The sequence below is a fragment of the Ambystoma mexicanum genome, chromosome 7q (genome assembly GCF_040938575.1).
Source record: "Ambystoma mexicanum isolate Mex_15411 chromosome 7q, UKY_AmexF1_1, whole genome shotgun sequence".
Classification (NCBI taxonomy): domain Eukaryota; kingdom Metazoa; phylum Chordata; class Amphibia; order Caudata; family Ambystomatidae; genus Ambystoma; species Ambystoma mexicanum.
In genome coordinates, this window is record NC_090941.1 from 486,288,459 (window position 1) to 486,306,957 (window position 18,499).

Sequence of the window (18,499 nt, forward strand, 5' to 3'; positions counted from 1 at the left end):
ACGCGATTCCTGGGTGAGCAAGAGCTCGCGCACGCGCAAGACGTCGAGAACTATCAGTGCCAGTACTAGTAGTAGATGAGTCTGCTCTGTCTGGGCACTTTCAACTCTCAATGGCGTCTGTGTTATGCTGCTTTAGATGGTGTGGAGATGGTGGCCCGGGTCACATTCCGCTCAAGGAGATGCCGGCGGTGCAGCTGGATACGCAGCACATGGGTGAGAACTGTCAGGTCTTCTCGATCAGCCAGGCTTCCACGGTTCCACCCCCTCATTCTCCCTATGCTGGGCAAATATACTAACCACCCGATCAAGTCGCACAGTTTAATACCAGGGTCATCCCGTTTCACAATATTTCGTTTTTTGTATAATCCCAAAACACCACGATATCTCCCATCGCTTGTCTGCTGCCCTACTCGTTTTCTGTTCCTAGTAGTGTCAGAAATATTTTGTTATTACGAGTTATCTTCTCTCGCTGGACTGGTTGAACATGTTAACCTTTTTGTTTAATATCGTTATTTCCTTTGGTCCCCATTTGTTGTCTTGCCTCGTTTTCTTTAATTGTGTGTTAACGTATGACAGCTTCTTGTTTATATACGAGGCTGTCCATATTTCTTGCTTCTCACTACATTGCACTCCGGGCAAAACAAAGTTCTGAAAGTTAACCTCTATTCTACTGGCCTTTTCAAATCATGCTTTCAAAAAAATTACAAAAAACGAGGTTATGGCAGATGAAGTCACAGGTCCACAGCGCTTGTATAACAATTAGATCAAACACCAAGGCTGCAGGAGTATGGGTGGTGTGGGTATACTGCCAGTATAAATCCAGGAGGTAAGTTATGAAGAACAATGGAGGTCCCAGTCTCTCTGCGCCAAGGAATTGGAATTTATTAGAGGTATGGAAAAACGCCTATTAGAGGTATGGAAAAACGCCTGACGTGTTTCAAGCTGCGTACAGCTCTTCATCAGAGGCTACAGTTATACAAAAATGACAAGCAAATTATAAATAAATTACAATATATACAGTTGGTGCAATGTATCCAACTGTATACCAACTGTATATATTGTAATTTTGAGCTCCCTCTCAGGGGTGGTCAGGTGGCAAATGGCAAAGCAGGCCCTGGCAGCACACAGTAAAGCAGGTGGGCCGGAGAGGATAGGCTCGTAGCCCTGATTCAAGGCGGTTGCTAACAGGAGGCCCCCATAGACTACCTCATCCCCCTGCACAGCAGCACATTGGGGAGAAAAGGCAGCACACAGGGCCACCCGGCAGGAGCTAGGTGGAGGAGGCTCCTGAAGGGAGCAGTGGCCTAGAGAACTGCTGCTACGAGGCACCTAGTGCTGCCAGATAAGTGGGAGGCTCCGGTGCTGCTACAGTGATTAGGAGAGGAGGTCAGGCCCCCGGGGCCAAGAAACGCGACTGGATGGGCTCCCATTGGGCCCCAGCAACCCAAGGTGAGGAGGCGGCGGGTGATGAGTGTGCCTGGCCCCGTGGCCTTCCCCTCCCTCTGGGGGGGGGGAGTGTGCCCCTCACAGGGAAGGGGCTCAGACTGATAAAGCTACCAGCTGCAGGTGCGGTTGTGCCCCCGAAGTACCACAAGTAGACTTGTAATTAGCAGCGCCCGGAGGGAGAAGGTGACCGGCTCGGTCAAGGGGTGTGAGTGGAGGGGCCTTTTGTAGGACTGCTCGTGGGGCACCTCCCTGCAGGCTCCGGGAACTGAGGTGAGATAACGAGCACACAAGCAGCTATGGAAGGGGCATATACAACTACTCAAGGAACAACCCCTAACGGACCCTCCACTGTAGAAGATCGCCAGAGGTCTAGATACCAGGGGAAGCGGGTGGATGTAATAGGCTAAGGCGAAGGCCTCCAAGCAGGCACCAGCTGCGGGGGATGCGCTGGGCACTATCCCCACCTTATGGGCTGTTCCGAGTGAGGGGGGAAGCGTCTAAAGGGGCCCAAGACATGGCAGGGCATAGGGCGTCCATTTTTACGGCAGGATCTCCACATTTATTTAATGACCCTCCAAACGTTGCTCACAAAGGCCTTCAAGGACCAATTCCAATGAATGAGGACGGACCTCATCACGGCTTTGGCAGAAATAAGGCAGGAGGTCGGCCAGCTGGGGGAAGAGGATGGACCTCCTCGAAAGGGGCCTCCGGGAGTGAACAAGAACACAACAGCGCATAGTGAGGCCATATAGTGGCTCAACGTGGCTACGCAAAATCTAGAGTTGCAGATGGAAGACATGGAGAATAGATCAGGGAGGAGCAACATAAGGAGGAAAAACCTTCCGGAGACAGTCACTGACAATGACTTGAATGGGGAGGTCCGGCAGATCTTTGCGGACATCCTGGCAGATACGAGCCCGGGGGAGATCGAGCTAGATAGGATCTGCAGAACAGGTAGAAGGGCAAGGGGCACCAGTGATGGGCCAAAGGATGTCTTGGCGGCCTTTTTGCACTATGCTTAGAAAGAAGCAGGTCCTGCAAGTGGCAAGGGTGAAGGAACCAGTGCTATATCAAGGAACATTAATCTCCTTGTTCCTGGATTTGGCAGGCAGCACAAGAGAAGGCAGATGGGCCTGGTGGTAAATGAGCTGGCCTGCAGGGGAATCCTTTATAAATGCACATTCCCCTTTGGACTTGTGTTTGAATGGGAGGGGGTCCAAAAGCGTATTACATCGATGCAGTAGGGGGGCCAACCTCCTGCATCTAGACGTAAGCCAGAGCCTCCAGGACGACCACCCTCCCCAGCAGGAGAATTGCATGAGGCCCGACCATAGGAATGGGCAACAGTAGGAGAACGACGCAGGAGAAGAGCCACCTTGTGGGGCCTGCATCCAAGGACTGGGAGGGAGCTGGAGGGGGTAAACCGGTTGATGGCTAACAGCAAGGATAGAGGCCTACACCTGAAGATCTGCTCATGGGAATGGGGGGGGGTGGATTATGAATGTAGGATTTTGGGCTGTGGGAGCGCAGGAGGACACTTCATCTTCGTTTCAGTTAGTACAGAGACGCCGGGGGGTGGAGGGGGGGTTTAGCGCTATGAGTTTGGGGGGCATCCCGGAGTTGAGGGGTAGGGGGAATGGATTGGGGGGAAGACACAAGGGGAAGGGTGGGAGGGCACCAGAAGGTTGGGTCCATGGCCATCGGGGGTGTGGAAGGGGCCCAACAGCAGGGGGAGGGGAGAATCAGGAGAATGGGGTGAGAGGGCAGATGAGGGTGCAGCTGGTCATGGAGAGAGGGGGAGGTACAATGGGGAGAGAAGGGAAGGGGACACGAAAGAAGAATAACAATTCAAATGGTCCACACACAATGTAAGGGGGCTTACCTCGCCGCTCAAGAGGAAAAACAATAGCAGTTCACTTGGAAATCGGGCCCAGATATACTGGCCATACAGGAGCCCCATCTCTTGAGGAAAGATTAGGCAAAACTCAAACTACAGGGCTATTCTTGAATTCTTTCATGCCTCCAGCCGACTAAGAAAAGTGGGGTGGCACTGGCTATTTGCAATGGGATGGATCTCAGGATAATGGACCTTAAGGCGGATAGAGAAGACAGATTTCTAATAGTAGTGGGGGAATACACGGGGGTCACATACATTCTGGCCTTAATATATGCACCTTATTCATTGCAGGAAGCTTTCCCGAGGGAACTAAATCCTCTTGAGGGGGTCGCGAAAGGTCACATAATTCTAATGGGCGACTTTAACCTGGCCTGGTCCCGGGAGCTCGACAGAAACTCGGGGAGCAACTCTTACGGAGGCCGGTGGCCCACTACAGGATAGGTTTGAAGCCCTGGGACTACAGGAGGTGAATGGCGACAGGGAAGGGTTTACTTTCATTTGCAAAGTACATGGAACACAATCCTGCATCGATTGTGTGTGGGTGTGCCCCCCCCCCCCCCCCGACCTCCCCCTCACCCCCTGGTTGTAGCAGTTGAGGACATTGAGGTGACGGGCCCACTTGGCATAGCAGACAATTTAGTGGTCACGATGGAGCTGTGCCTACCAGGGTCCCGGCTGGGGATCTGGGGTTGGAGGTAACTGGGTTGTTGCGGGTCCCAGTCGTGAGGGGGGAACTGGAGGATAAGATCAGGGCCTTCTACGATATCAACAATGCCGCAGACACAGGGGAGAGCATTCATTGCATTTAAAGCCACAATTGGGGGTGAATTTATAGCAGCAAAGGCACAGAGGTAAAAGCAGACGAGGGTGCTTGAGTCCCAGCTGGAGGCTGAGGTGGAAGAGAACAGAAAATGAGCAGGCGTGGGCCCCTCCAGGAGGACAATGAAGGCATACTGCCAGGCGGTGGGTCAGCTCAATGTCCTGACAACTAAGGGGGTCAAAGAGGTCATTGCGATTTGTCCACCAGCAGTACTATGCGCATGCCAATAAGGTGGATTTGCTCCTGGCGCTGTTTCTGAGGGGAGCAGAGGGTAGCGACACCATCACTGCTATAACCACTCCCTCATGTAGGAAATTCAGGATTGCTTTGCCAGCTACTACGTGGATCTGTACTCGTCCCAGAGCATGGCGTATTAGTTACAGACAGACTTCCTGCACAACAAGATTCCCCCAAAATCCACCTGCGCTTGGTGGGAGCAGAGGTTCGTGAAGCAAGCATTGGGGCAGAAGATCATGGCAGAAGAGGGTGGGTTATAGCAGCCCTTCCCCCAAGAAAGCACCCTGGCCGGATGGCTTTGGTGGCATACTATGGGGCATTCGCGAGAGTCTTAGTCCTGCACCTCACTGAATAATTATTTTCGTGAAACCGGTAGAATGTCAGCACTCATAGAGGAGGCGAAAATCACTCCCCATGCCCCCCAATGTGGACCCCAAAATATATATTAAAATTCTGGCCAACAACAAGTCTGATTCACCAGGACCAGGCATGATTTGGACACGAGCTGCAGACGTTCGATAACATAAGACGCGTGATACAGCTAATGGAGAAAGCACACAAAACCTCAACTCCCTCAGTCCTCCTATCACTTGATGCCGAGAAGGCCTTCGACCGAGTGGAGTGGTCTTTCCTGTTCAAAGTGATAGGATGGGCTTGGGAAGGGACTTTTACAAATGGTTAAGGCCAACTAAAACACACCCGTGATGTGCCTCCTCATTAATGGGTCCCTATCCTGGGCGATCCAGCTATACAGGGACCAAGCGGGAGTGCCCCCCGCTGTACGCAAGCTACCTGGCTCTACTTCTGCAGTCACTGCGCGAGCCTGGTGAGGTGCACTTTCGGTGGCACCCAACATAAAGTAGCCGCTTTCGCAGACGATCTGCTCCTCTCACGAGGCAGGTAGTCATTTAGGGCATGTAAGGGGATACTATCGGACTTTGTGGCGGTTTCAGGCCTCAAGATTAACATAACCAAGTCCGAATTACTGAATCTTACGGTGAGAGCAAGGAAAGTGGCAGAGTTGAAGGCCTCCTCATTGTTCATATGGAGCCATGGGGAATCAGTTATTTGGAAACCCGGATGATGACTCTGCTCACCGGTTGGTATGCAGCTAATTACCCACCCATGCTGCTATCTAGTAAAGCGGATCTCCAAAAGTGGAAGCGCCTTAGGATCTCATGGATTGGGCAGAATGGCAGCAGTGACGCTCCGCTGACTGCTTTACCTCTTCCAAGCCATCCTGTTTGCGGTCCCTAATAGCTTCTTCAGAGAGTTAGGGAAAATCACAGTTAATTTTATATAGGAACGCAAGAGGCCAAGGATTAGTCGTTCCGTGCTGACGTCCCCAAGGAGGGAGGGAGGAAGGGATGGCGCTCCCTAATTTCCAAGTGTACTATGGGGCATCACAACTGTGGATTACATGGGAATGGGTTTTGGGACTCCAGGGGAAACGGTGGGTGGCTATGGACTGGGGCATGGTAAGGCATAACTTGAGGGAAGTACTGTGGCTGCCGCACCAGCACATGCCAAGGCACATGTTCTTGAGTGTCATAGTGAGATTAGTGGCAGACCCATGGGACAAACTGGCTGGGAAGTACGGGAGCATGACCTTCCCATCCCCATTCACCCCATACTTAAAAATCTGGACTTTTCCCCGGGAACAGAACCGGGGTAATTTACACATTGGCAGAAAGGAGGATGTCTCTGGCTACGGGATATGTTTCAGGGCCCAACCATTAGACCCTTTATCGAGTGCAAGCAATGCTTCTGGGTGGGAGAGAATGAAAGATTGTAGTATTTTCAGATACAGCACTGGCTCCAAAACAGAGTTAAAGGCAGCGACTACCCACCAGCTTACCTTCTTTGAAACATTTCTCACAATGCACAATGGGTCAAAGGGCCTCATATGGAACCTCCTATATAATCCTGGATGAGGCCACACCCAGAGCAACATAGCCCTACATGGGAAGCTGGGAGAGGACAATAAGGAGGCTCTGTAAGGTATGGGACCTCGTGGCTCTGGGATGGGCAAGATATGCAATGAACAATAACTTACCTCATTTTACTAGAGACTGGAGGGAAGTGTTGCATTCCAAAGGTAAGATTACAGAGCCCAGTGGTTCCCCCAGTGCCTAAAACAGTTTGATTTATACTAGTTGGGATGCCAGGCAGCGACCACTTCCAGACAGACGCTTATATCGACCCTGAAAAGGGGGAAAAGGGGAGGAGGGGTGGAGATAGGGTTATCTTTACTGCTCATGTGTTTCGCCTGTTGAAACTGTATAAAGAATCTGAAAAAATAGGCTTATGGTTCCTGGTTGCGTGACCTGTAATGGGTAGAACGTATGGTCTGACAGCTGCGCCTGGACCAGGGAACCCTCAACTGTGGAAGCTAAAGACCTTGTTTAGGCAAACCAGAAAATAAGTTGAAAGTGTTATTATGTAGATCCAGACATCACCTTGTTTTGAACACTGAGAGACAGAGTTCAATCAGAGGCTGGCAAGTCTTGGGGAAGGGAATCCTGAGACTTGCTGAACTTTGATGTTGTATTGAGGACAGAATCCTCAATCCCCATTTATGTGAAACTGCAAGGAATTGTGGAACTATCAGACCCAAGTGCATTGAACTTGGAGAAGGGAACCCCAAGGATTTGTGTATTTGTTTGGAACTTAGGAACGGTAATCCAGAGACATTTGTGGAACTTTCTTGAACTTGGAGAAGGGAAGTGGAAAAGGAAGCTATGAGCTGGAATAAACTCAGAACTATCACCATACATCATGTTATTGACATCCCTACACATGGTTTAGCTTTAGTTGTGAGGGCAAGGATAGGTTATGGACAGAAACGGACTTAAGCTGAACATTCAGACTTTCCTTTGTTTTGCTCAGGTAGGGAAATGCCACCTTAGCATAGGGTAATTTAGGCCTTCATCCTGACTTTTGAGTTAATACATTCTTTTAGTTTGAACTTGAGTCTCGTCTGTGTCTTGCTTAATGATGCTGTCACTCCAATTCCTAACCTCGCCCAATTTGCAATCCGAGAGGCAGAAGGACCTAGCCCCATCCACGGCGGGCACAGGAACGAGGGCAGAAACCATGCCTGAGCCACAGCCAGATCGTGAAGTCGAGGGTACCAAAAGCGCCTTGACCACATTGGTGCCACCAGAAGCACCTCTGACCCTGAATCCCGAACCTTGAGCAGCACCCTGGGAAGGAGCTGGATTGGAAGAAGTGCATAAAAAAGCCCTTGCAGCCAGTCCAGTGTCAAGGCATCCACTCTCCAAACCCCTGGTGGCAGGACATGGAGGAAAACCCTGCATCCCCTTGGCATGAAGGAGCGGCACCACTGCACCCAATACTTTTTGTAAATACCCTGGGAGCCGTCGTTAGGCTGAATGGAAGGGGCCAAGCTGGAAAGGCTTGCACAGATAGAGAAATCGCAGTTCCTTCTGATGCAGCCTCCGACTGGCAACGTGAAAGTTTGGAGATCCAAGGATGTCAAAAGTCCAATGGGATGATGATCTGCAGATTGAAACTCAGAGTCTGCACAAACTTGTTCATCCTCTGTAGGTCCACGATTAGATGGAACTTGACATTCAGGTTGGGCACCACAAATATAACAAAGTAGAACTCAATAGCCCTCTCCTTCCATGGAACTACCTGGATTACTCCTTTCACCAATAGTTCCAGGACACTCTGGGTCATGGCCAGAGCACACTCCACCCTCCTGAGAAGCTACATCGCCAATGCCCCTGAGCACAGAGGAGGTTAGATGAATACCATCCAGTGTCCCCACCAAGCAATCTGGTTCACCCACAGGTCAGCAGATACAGCCTTCCAAGCCGGCCAGAACCACCAGAGCTAGGCCCAACACACTTTGCGTCGTGACCTTTTCAAAGGTAAAGGAACAAAGATTTTTCCAGATTTTGGTGGACCTTTTTTAGACCTATTTCCAGCAGGAGGCTTCCGAAAACTCCCCCTGGACACAGCATGACTCAAACATTTTACGGCCACCAGAAACCCCAGCCCTGGGCTTCACCTAAGAGCATTGATGAAGCTTGTCAGAGTGCTTATCTGCTTTGAACACACAATGCACCCTGTCCTTCATAGAGTCTCTAAAGAACATCTTGCCTTCAAATGAAATCTTCAAGACCACCAGCCTTCTGATGCCCATCAGAATGCCAGTCTCAGAGGTGCAAGTGATGGTGGCCCGAGACCGCAGCCCCCATGGTCAACCCGGCAGCACAAACCCCATCATATGCCAAACCCGACAGGTGCTCCACCTGAGACTGTGTAGCCTGCAACAGGGGAGCACAGTCCGTTCCTTCCCCACAAGGTGAGCAAAACATGTGAAAGCCATCCAAAGCAGTCTCGGACGTGTAGGAGGCGGGACATGTGCATCCCAGGGTCGAATCCACTTTTTTGTCTACTGGATCCTGGACGGCCACCACCTTAGCCGCCAATCGACGAGTGACCCACCAGGTGAGACAGGATAGTATACACCTGAAGCCCCTGCAAAAGTTCACTGTCCTACTCATGTAAGGGATAAAGCTTCATGTATTCTGCCACCTGCACCAACACAGCAGTCAGTGCCTCTTTATCCAGACACATCCCTTTAGGATCCTCCGCACAGCCCAGCATCACAGAAGACAAGGAGGACTCCACATCAGAGGAGGAAGAATCCAATGACTGCTCAGACTTCTTCCTCACACCGTCCTCCCTCCTGATGGACATCCAGCAAATGCGGACCTGCAGCTTATCCGAGAGCTAGAGCCCTATTATGCTTCAAGGAGGTATGCTGGTCAGAGCCTGAAGAGGAAGACCGAGAGCTTGCTGTGTCACCCTCCACTTGAATATGTTTAAATGTACACCACCTCTTGCCAGGAACCATGGCAGTCTGCTTCAACAAGACAGCACAAGAACATCAGCAAACCAACAGCAAAAACTCCAGAAAGTCGGCAGCGGAAACCAACAAGACCACCTCAAAAGCAGAGCACCAGCACAGGAAAAGACAGAACCCCACAGAGCCCACTTCAGTACAAGGCAGCAAATATCGCACAGGTGCACCTAATTTCCAATTCGGACAGCGCACATTCTGGCCACACCTGGCCAAGCCACATGACCAGCTGACCCAGTCAGGCAGCTGTAGGACGTGCACCAGCCCTCAACAATGAAATTGGCAGGCACGCTGGTGTAGTGAAAAAAATACAAGCCTCCCCAGCACCAAACGCTTGCGACACTGCGCAGTGTGTTTGATCAAGGTCCTATCATTTATTTTGGAAAACAAAACGGGAACCTCACAGAGACACCAGGCCTAGCCCGCACCCCTGCGAGGCCCACGCACCCCGAAACCCCACCCCAGCCTCCCTGCCGAAAAAAATAAAATAAAAACAGGACCCGCACCTAACCGTAGCGCCTCCCGCTAACTCGTGCAAGGAAAGCAGAGGGGCTCCAGCCCACACTCCCTGCCGCCCAGACTCGAGTGACTCTCCATCCCGGGCTAAATGAAGCGGATGCTATCCTGGCTAGACCGTCTAGCAGGACCACCAGGACAAGAGCACGCTCGACCAGGCTCCTCGATCAGCAAAAGGGTCTGGGAGACTAATGTACCAACCCCCATGCCCCCCGAAGCTGTGTAGGGAGCAGCGGAACATGGAGGTGCCCCTCCAAGCCCGGCAGGGAGTGGAATCTACGGAGCAGCAGGTGGCCCAGCCACCCACCGAAGATCCTGACAGGTAGGCAGGAAAAGAAAAACTAACATGTTGCGGTAGTGGGGGAGTATTGTACTCTCTAGAGGGGTGGGAGAGGAATGGGTGTTGGTTAAAAGATGGAATGGATTTGCGAGATGGCGGTCGGGAACCTCAAAAGTACTGGGAAGAAGGACGTGGAGGTAATGACCACTGCCGCGGAATGGGGAAGCTAATGCAGCTGGAGAGCACATAAACTGGGGCAAAGGGGCAAATGTGGTACGTGCAAAAATATAATAATAATTACAGTAAGCAAGGGAAGGGAATCGTCTCCCTCCCCCTCCACTCCCTTCCGTCCGCCCCCCTCTGCTCGCATAGTTTGAAGACAGAGCAGACAGCAATGTAACACGGAGACCGGAATAGTCTTTACACCAGAGTGCAAGAAAAGGAAGGGTGGCAACACAGAGCCTGGGGGGGAGTAGCAGTTAGCAACAGGGCGGAAGTAAAAGGAGATGAGAACAAACAAAAGAAGAAAGGGATACAAAAGAGAACACAGGGGTGCAAATGACCGTTGGCGCCAGCTGGCCGTCATGGGCACCCAAGCTATTGCAATATGCATGGGCTCAGGCCATGTTTTACGAATATAAGGAGGGCCAAGGGGAGCTGCTCTCCAGCCTGATTTGCACTCTGAACGGAGTGCAAACAAAGTATTCCCGCGAATGCAAGGGACTGTTTTTTTTTTCACCCAATCCCTCCCACCCCTAAAGAAGAAGGAAGCAAGAAGCATACAATGGGAAAAAGACAAGACGACGCATGTTGTCACACAGTCATGGGAACAAGATAGCGGCACAGGCCAGGAGGAGCACATTGGCCCATGTGCCCAAAAGTACAACTTTGTTATACATGAGTACATTTTATTAATAAAATTACAAACATGTTTTATGACTTATGTATCGTGCAATAAAATCCACAGCCGTTTATCGCCAACAGTCTCGGCCAATCATTAGTACAAACACATCTGGGGAGGGTTTGTGTTGTACATGCATAGGTGCCATCTTTGCTCCCCAGCTTATGCAGCATTTCCAATATTCGTATGCGCTCCGAACCAGAAAGATTTGCGTTTCAATTCAGTGTATTCATGTAGAGATCTTTGATTCATATGAGGAGGACATGGTATGATTTTTAGGAAGACCTTTTCGTCAACAAGACATTTTGACTTGCTCAATTTAATGTACACTGAGTTGTGTGTGCTTACTTTGCATTTTATTTTCTTCATCTTGATACAATAGCTTACTTTAGTCAATGTCTGCAGCGGCAATTCAAAGTAAGCAAATTTAAACAAAAACGGTTTTGATTTGTTCTTCTGTCCCTAGACAGGCCTGTAACATCAATTGGAGCAAAAGCTCAATTGTGTTAAGCATGCTTGCAGTCACAGGCATCCTGCTGTATATGTCCAGGGGAAAGGCCTGGGGTCCCTGCCCCCAACCCCACGTAACCATCCCCAGCTGCTAACCCCACTGAAGAGTAGGCAATTGAAGTGGGGTGTCGTCATTTTGAAATGGTAGGCCTACTTTTATATTGGTGGCCCTTTCCTTGTTTTTGTTATTTGAAAAATCTGGTCTCCCTAACTCATTAATAACTGCATTAATCTTCTTGCCACATATTTATTTAATCCTTCTTTATATTCCCAAATTTACATTGCTCCCGGTTTTTCAGCTATAACTCATTCTCTGATTTCCAAGCATACTTTTTGCTTGCTCAATTTCCATTTCTTCCAGTGTCTCCAGTCTGAATCTTCTCCTAGACCCCTTCATTTTCATCTTTCCCGTTCATTCTCACCTCCTCTGACCTCCCACTTTCTCCTGTTGCCTCTCTCGTACTTTCTTCTTGGCGTCTTCCATAATTAACATTTTCTTTCCATTTCTTTGTTTTGCTTTATTTTTTCTTTCGTTTTAGTTCTTTCGCACAGTTTTTCACTGTCTTACCTTCTCTCATTTGTTTTCTCCTACTGTCCTCCTTTTATTATTATATTTTTTTGTTTTGTTCTGGTTGTCATTTATCCTCCTTTCCTATTCATATTTGGCTATCAAACCCACTTCAGCCCTTGCCTGCAGTCTCTTCACAACGTATTTAATAGTTTGTGCAGAGACCCGCAACACTGATCTTAAATTGTATCGCTAAAGATGGGTGTTAATTATGGTATTGTTTTTTAAGCCCTCCCAAGACCACCTCTGCTCTGTGTAGGGTTGTGGGTGTGCAGCTGCAAAAGACAAACGATTCCTATGTTCCCCTATAGTACTTCAGAGGGTATTTGGTAACTGTGCAGATGTCTTTTCCTGTCAGCTGTGCGATCTGCCTGAAACTGCTACTACTACTCATTCACCCGATATACAGGAGGGGACTTGCTAAAGAAATCGGGGGCCATCTGGAAACTGCTTACACAAGTTGACAACCCGCAGACAGCTCTTCAGACAAATCCGATATCAGACCAGGTGTGGACGGACTTTTTTGGCAATTTATATAAGGCTGGTAACCATGGAAACCAAATCCTAGTATTCCTTTTTAAGAGCTGAATTGCCTCCTAATTTTGATGGAGGACGTCTTAAATATGGTTATGAAATCGAGCAGTTCAAGATCCCCGGTTCCTGACTGGCTCTCAAACGCCATGCTTAATGCTCATCCAGACCACTGGACAAATGTTCTGTTGTCGTTTTATTTATTTTATTTTTTTAATATTAAGGACAAGACCAATGGCACCATCTTGGAAAAGGGCAGTTATAATACCTATTTTTAAAAACGGAGATAGGAAAGCCCAGAGGAATTATCAACCAATCGCTCTTTTAGATCCGCCATGTAAGATATTTGCAGCTTTGATATTAACTCAAGTGAAGAGTGGATTTCCCTTGCGTTTTACGATATTAACCAATCTGGATTTGTGAAAGGAGTTGGTATTGCTCTAAATGGTTTTTTTATTGAATGCTTTTAAAGAGTATTTTTAAGGGACGTGCCGCTTCATTTGGCTTTTGATTGTCAGCGGTGTTCAGTAGTGTCGACAGGGTTCTACTTTGAGATCATCTTTTAAAGTGGGGCTGTCCTAGACATTTATTGGAAATAATCCAAAGTTTGTATACCCAAACCTCTTTACGAGTCCGACTGAATTATCAGTGGGATCTTTCCAAACAGATGTATACCTTGTTGAGGTTAAAAACGGGGGTGTCCGTTGGCCCCTATATTGTCTATTTCGGAATTGGGCCCCCGTTTGGAGAAAGTGCAAGCATTTCCTCTGTGTTTGGGCTTAAGCCCAATCCAATGGCTTTTATATGCTGATGATCTGGTCCTTTTGGACCAGACAGCCATAGCCTTGCAGAGGCAGCTCGATGCTTTATACCAGTATGCCACTCTGAATAGGCTAAAGGTAAACGTAGTTAAATCAAACTTCCTGAGGGTAAATGGGAAGAAAGAAGCTCCCACAGTCCACATTTAAATGGTATTTAGACAATACCCCCGTAGAGGTGGTGAATGAATACCACTACCTGGGTTTTTGTCTGAATGATCGAAGGGACGATGCACCCAACATCAGCAAACTTGGACAAAAGCCAGAGGTTTGAGCTTCCCAAAGGATGATCTTGCATAAGAGGTTTAGTCAATACTCGGTGTGTCCGGTTTACATTTTTCATAAGCAAAAAGTAGTCCCAACTTTAGTTTATGGATCAAAGATGCTTTTGGACCTTTTAGGGGTCAATTGGCAACTAATAGAAGGTGTTTTTTGGATAAGAATATTTGTTGTCCTTAAATGTACACCTATGTCACGGTGGAAAACACAAGAGGGCCTGACGACACCATGGTGGTGGGTGAAGATATGGGGAGTAATGGCAATGGAGAAGGTAGTAACGGCCATAAGAACAGAGACATACCAGAGATACTTGTCCATATGGTCCCCTTTTAGAGACTTTGTCGGAGACGGGGAAGCTCATTACTATAAACCACGGACCCTCTGAAAAAGAAAATATATATATATTAGAGAGAGAAGGAAAAAAAAACGCCCCAGAACCCAGCAGGGATGGCCATGGGGGGAGGAAAGACCTAGGGGGGGGCAAAAGGAAACAAAGGGGAAACCCCCGGAGATACAGGACAATACACAACAGAGCAACAGGAGTTAATAGGACTATGTTGTAAGAACTGTGATGTTGCACTTTCTAGGTTTGGAATACGGTTTGGAGTACTCGAGAACTGACGTAATAAAGAAATGAACTCGGACTATAAGAGGAATGCTTGGGATATTACACAGGTTTTCTTAAGCATGCTTATAACCTATGCTCTTGAGAAGAAAATAGAAAATAAAGTTTATCAAAAAAAAAAGTATACCTATGTCAGTACTTCGATTTGAATTGGGGCTCCTTTTGCTCTACGAATGGAACTTTGGAAAAAGCTTTCCCTTTTCATAAAATGTTTGCTGGCTACTGAGAATTTCCTATTTTTTGTTGCTTTTAATATTTTTTTTTTTTATAAATAACCGGTCAGTGGAGCTGAGGTTGGAAGGTTCCTTGTTGGGATGGATGCGTGAATGTACAAAGGAGCTGGGCAAGGCGGATATAGACTTAGATTTGCCTTTTAAAAAATCGTTCCAAGGTTAAAGAAAGTTGTGGGTTAGTGACTGGCTAGAAACACTACATGTAAGCAAGAACCATAAATATTATCGGATCCGCTAATAGGAAGGGCTTGGAAATTATGGTCCTATCGCTCGACGCACATAAGGCCTTTGATATGCTAGATTGGGGCTATATCCAAGAAACACTAAGACACTACGGGTTCGGCCCAAATTTTATAAAATGGACACTAGCCAATTACCAACATCCCTCCACCAGGCTCAGAATGAATGGGGCTAGATCAGACATAATCAAGATAACGAGAGGCACGAGGCAAGGATGCCTGCATCCCCTCTCATTTTTGCACTTTCCATGGAGCCATTCCCAAACAGAATCCGCCATAACTCGGCAATTCACGGCCTGTAAATCAAAGACCAAGTCTACAAAGCTGCCCTATACGCTGACGATATCCTGCTAACAATGGCCCAACCGAAGGAGTCCATGAATGCACTGTGGTCGGAACTGAAGGAATTTGGGGAGGCATCAGGATTCCAGGTAAATCTCTCCAAGTCCACAGTGATTAGTATCAGCCTGCCGTGGATCCTGACAATAGGGCTGGAAAACGACCATCTAATCCCTTGGGCGAGTGGGCATCTGTCATATCTGGGGGTCCAGCTACCAGTCAAACCCAATAGAATATATAAAGCTAACTTCCCTCCACTGTTCAAAGAACTCAAAAGTGACTTGATACGCTGGCGTAAACAGGAAATCTCTTGGTTTGGGAGAATCCCAGCTCTGAAAATGAACCTAATTCCCAGACTGCTCTATCACTGCTCAGCCTTGCCAGCAAACATCCCGAAGCAAGCGGTAAAGGAGTTGCAAAAGAACATCATGAAATATATATGGGAAGGAAAGAAGCCACGAATTCGGAGGAGGATCCTGCTTCGAGGACAGGCGCTGTGAGTCCTGGGGGCACCAATGTAGCAAGATAAATCCTTGCATCGCAGCTCTTGCAGGTGTTCGCTTGGAACACCGTCACTCTGAAACCCTGTTGGCTGGACCTGGAGGAAGCCTGGAGCCCAGTCCCGATAGACTCACTGCCGCATAGGAAGAGACCCAGCGATCGAACAAGCACGGAACCTCTTTCAGCAACGGAAAACACGATTCTCAACTGGAGGAAAGCAGCGCGACTGTGGAAAGGCAGAACCACAACAGGCCCACTCACCCCGTTCTGGAAGAACTCGGACTTCACTCCAGGTACTAGCCCAAATCATTTTCATAGATGGAAAGGAGGAGGGCTAGAGAAGGTCCAAGACTTTTTCGAGAATCTAAGCCCCCTGGACTTTGGAGCCTGCGAGGTGAAATTCAAAGTTCCGGAGACGGAGAGGTTCAGATATGCACAGCTTAGGCACTGGCTATCGAGCAGCGCTGTGAAAAAACACGGAAGCAGAGAACTTACAGCCCTAGAGCGAACCCTCACAGTGACACCTCCCAAGGAAGAATATCAACCCTCTATAAGCTTCTAGATGGAACCGATCCAGCCTGCAAGGAACCGTACATGCACAAATGGGAGAAAGACATAGGGAGGGCCATTGAACCAGAGGAGTGGGGCCACATTTGGGCCAGAGTGCACAGAAGCTCTAAATGTGTGTCTAACAAGGAGAGGGCATTCAAGGTATGCTACAGGTGGTACCGAACCCCGGTGACGCTCAATAAATGTAACCCCATAATCCGCCCCCCCCCCGGCTTTGCTGGAGAGGATGTCCGGACAAAGGCACGCTGTATCACCTACTATGGACATGCCCCAAGGTCACCCAATTTTGGAACTCTGTGCTAGACCAGGTCAAAGCGATCACCGGCCTCACAATCCCATGGGACCCAGGAATTGTCATACTGGGAGCAAGGGGTGAGGGCCAATGCCCCCTGTCGGGCATCATAGCAGAATTATGCGCCCATCTACTAACAGCAGCTAAAATTTCAATAGCCAGGCTCTGGAAAAACCCAGAAGGACCGGCAGTCCAGATGTGGTGGGCGAAGTGTTGGGACATTATAGCGGCCGAGAAAATCACAGCCCTTCGGTCTGGAAACAGACACATTTTACCAAACCTGGGCCCCATTCCTGGACTTCACACAGCAATACCCAGGCCTGGCCAGACGACCTCCCACTCTCCCTTGGATGGACAAGCAAGACTAAAGAGGAGGTCGGAAGAGCAGGACACAACTCACAGCCAGGGGAATCCAGGGGGAAGGCACAAGGGCCCGGGACTGTCTGCCTAACACCTTCCCCCTCCCTCCTGAGAGAGCCAACGCTGACTATTGAAGGTTCATGGCCACAATCCAAAGTCGAACTGCAAATGTCAACCTCAACCTCCTTCCCCTGTCCCCTTACCCAGTCCCTCCCTTCCCCTTCGTCCCCACTGTGACTCTATAGACTTGTTTATTTACTGTCTCCTTTGATAACAAGCAACCGAGCGCTGAATTCGGCGCATGTTATAGATTGCCACGATGTATTATTGCTTATATAAAACCAATAAAAATAAGTTTGGAAAAATGTAAGCCTACATGTGTTGAGATACTGGGAATCCGCAGCAAATTGGAAAAAGCTGTCCAGATATGTAAACTTTGTAACATCGCTACTGAAGTACAAAATCTTTAGCATTTGTTGTTAGATTGCAAGAGATTGTATGATCAGAGGCTTTGCGTTTCTGGTAAATTTTCAAGCCGGACGGTAAATGCAAGCTCATTGGTGTGACATTTTATTTAGCGGGCGCCATGTAAACTTCACAATTGCATTAGTTTAAAAAGTCTACATTTGCACGATCTTTCCTCCTTAGACTGATGATTTAGTATTTTGGATGTATTTTATTGAATTAAGTCCTGAAATTGAAGGATTTAATGTATTTGATAAATTAAAGTGTTAAACTGTTTGTAAAAATGTTTATCGTGGCAAAGGTTTGAATGTTCGAGCTATGTGCCAGTGGAAACTTGTTTTTTTTAAAGTGTGTTTAGATGTTGACCTGTGTGTACTCAATACTTCACCAATCATGCTTAAATTCTAAGTTTCAGACGAGCCGTTTTTTTCACATGTTGGCATTTCACCTTGGAGTAGGTGTAAGCGAAAGTACCAAGGAATGAAAAGTGTTACTGCTCAACTTTTGTAATTTTAAGTGAGGAGGCTAGCTAAGTTGCATTATTTAATATGTGCACTCCACTCAGTGAGGCCCTTTGTAATAGTTGAAGTTGATTGAGCTATGTGTAATGCAGTAATTGGTTGTGTCATCAATATGAGTGATTTATGGGTTTAACACCTGTTGTATACCTTTCTTAGTGACGTTTTTGGCCAAAAACATTATTCAGGTTTTAATTTCAACCCAAACCTTTGCAGAAAACACTATTTTCTCCACCACAATCGGACAAGTCTCATTATCAGTAGTGTACAACCAGAATGGCTACTGTTTTCTACACCTCATACTTTATAAAGTAAAAAATGCAAAGTATTTTTGTGACAAACTGCCTGCCTTTTGTGTTGTACATGCATAAAGCTGTTCTTGCTTTTGATAAGCCAACTGGCCATATATGGATATTCAGTCTTAAGTGGTGTAAATAAATATGTTTCTTATAGTGGGCATTGGTGTATACATGTTAAAGGTCCAACCAGATGTTCTGAGTAAAAACAATTGTGTTTACATGTACCCAAGTTTGTTTTTGGTAGTACAATTGACAAAAGCTGATTGGAAAATTCTGAAGGGTTGATTAATATTTACTGACATGTAGCAGATTTCTGAATGTCTTCCCCATTTGGAAGTGCATCTCCTAGCTTGTTCGT

General features: G+C 47.9%; 1 protein-coding gene across 1 annotated transcript in view; it reads left to right on the top strand.

Moving 5' to 3' along the window:
• The first annotated feature begins 5 nt into the window (after positions 1–5).
• The window catches only part of SPRYD7 (SPRY domain containing 7), a 503,469-nt gene continuing 484,975 nt past the window's right edge, over positions 6–18,499 (top strand). Inside the window, exon 1 of the mRNA XM_069639108.1 lies at positions 6–213. Within this exon, the coding sequence (XP_069495209.1) occupies positions 111–213 (103 nt within the window). The 5' untranslated portion in view covers positions 6–110. The remainder of the gene's footprint in view (positions 214–18,499) is intronic.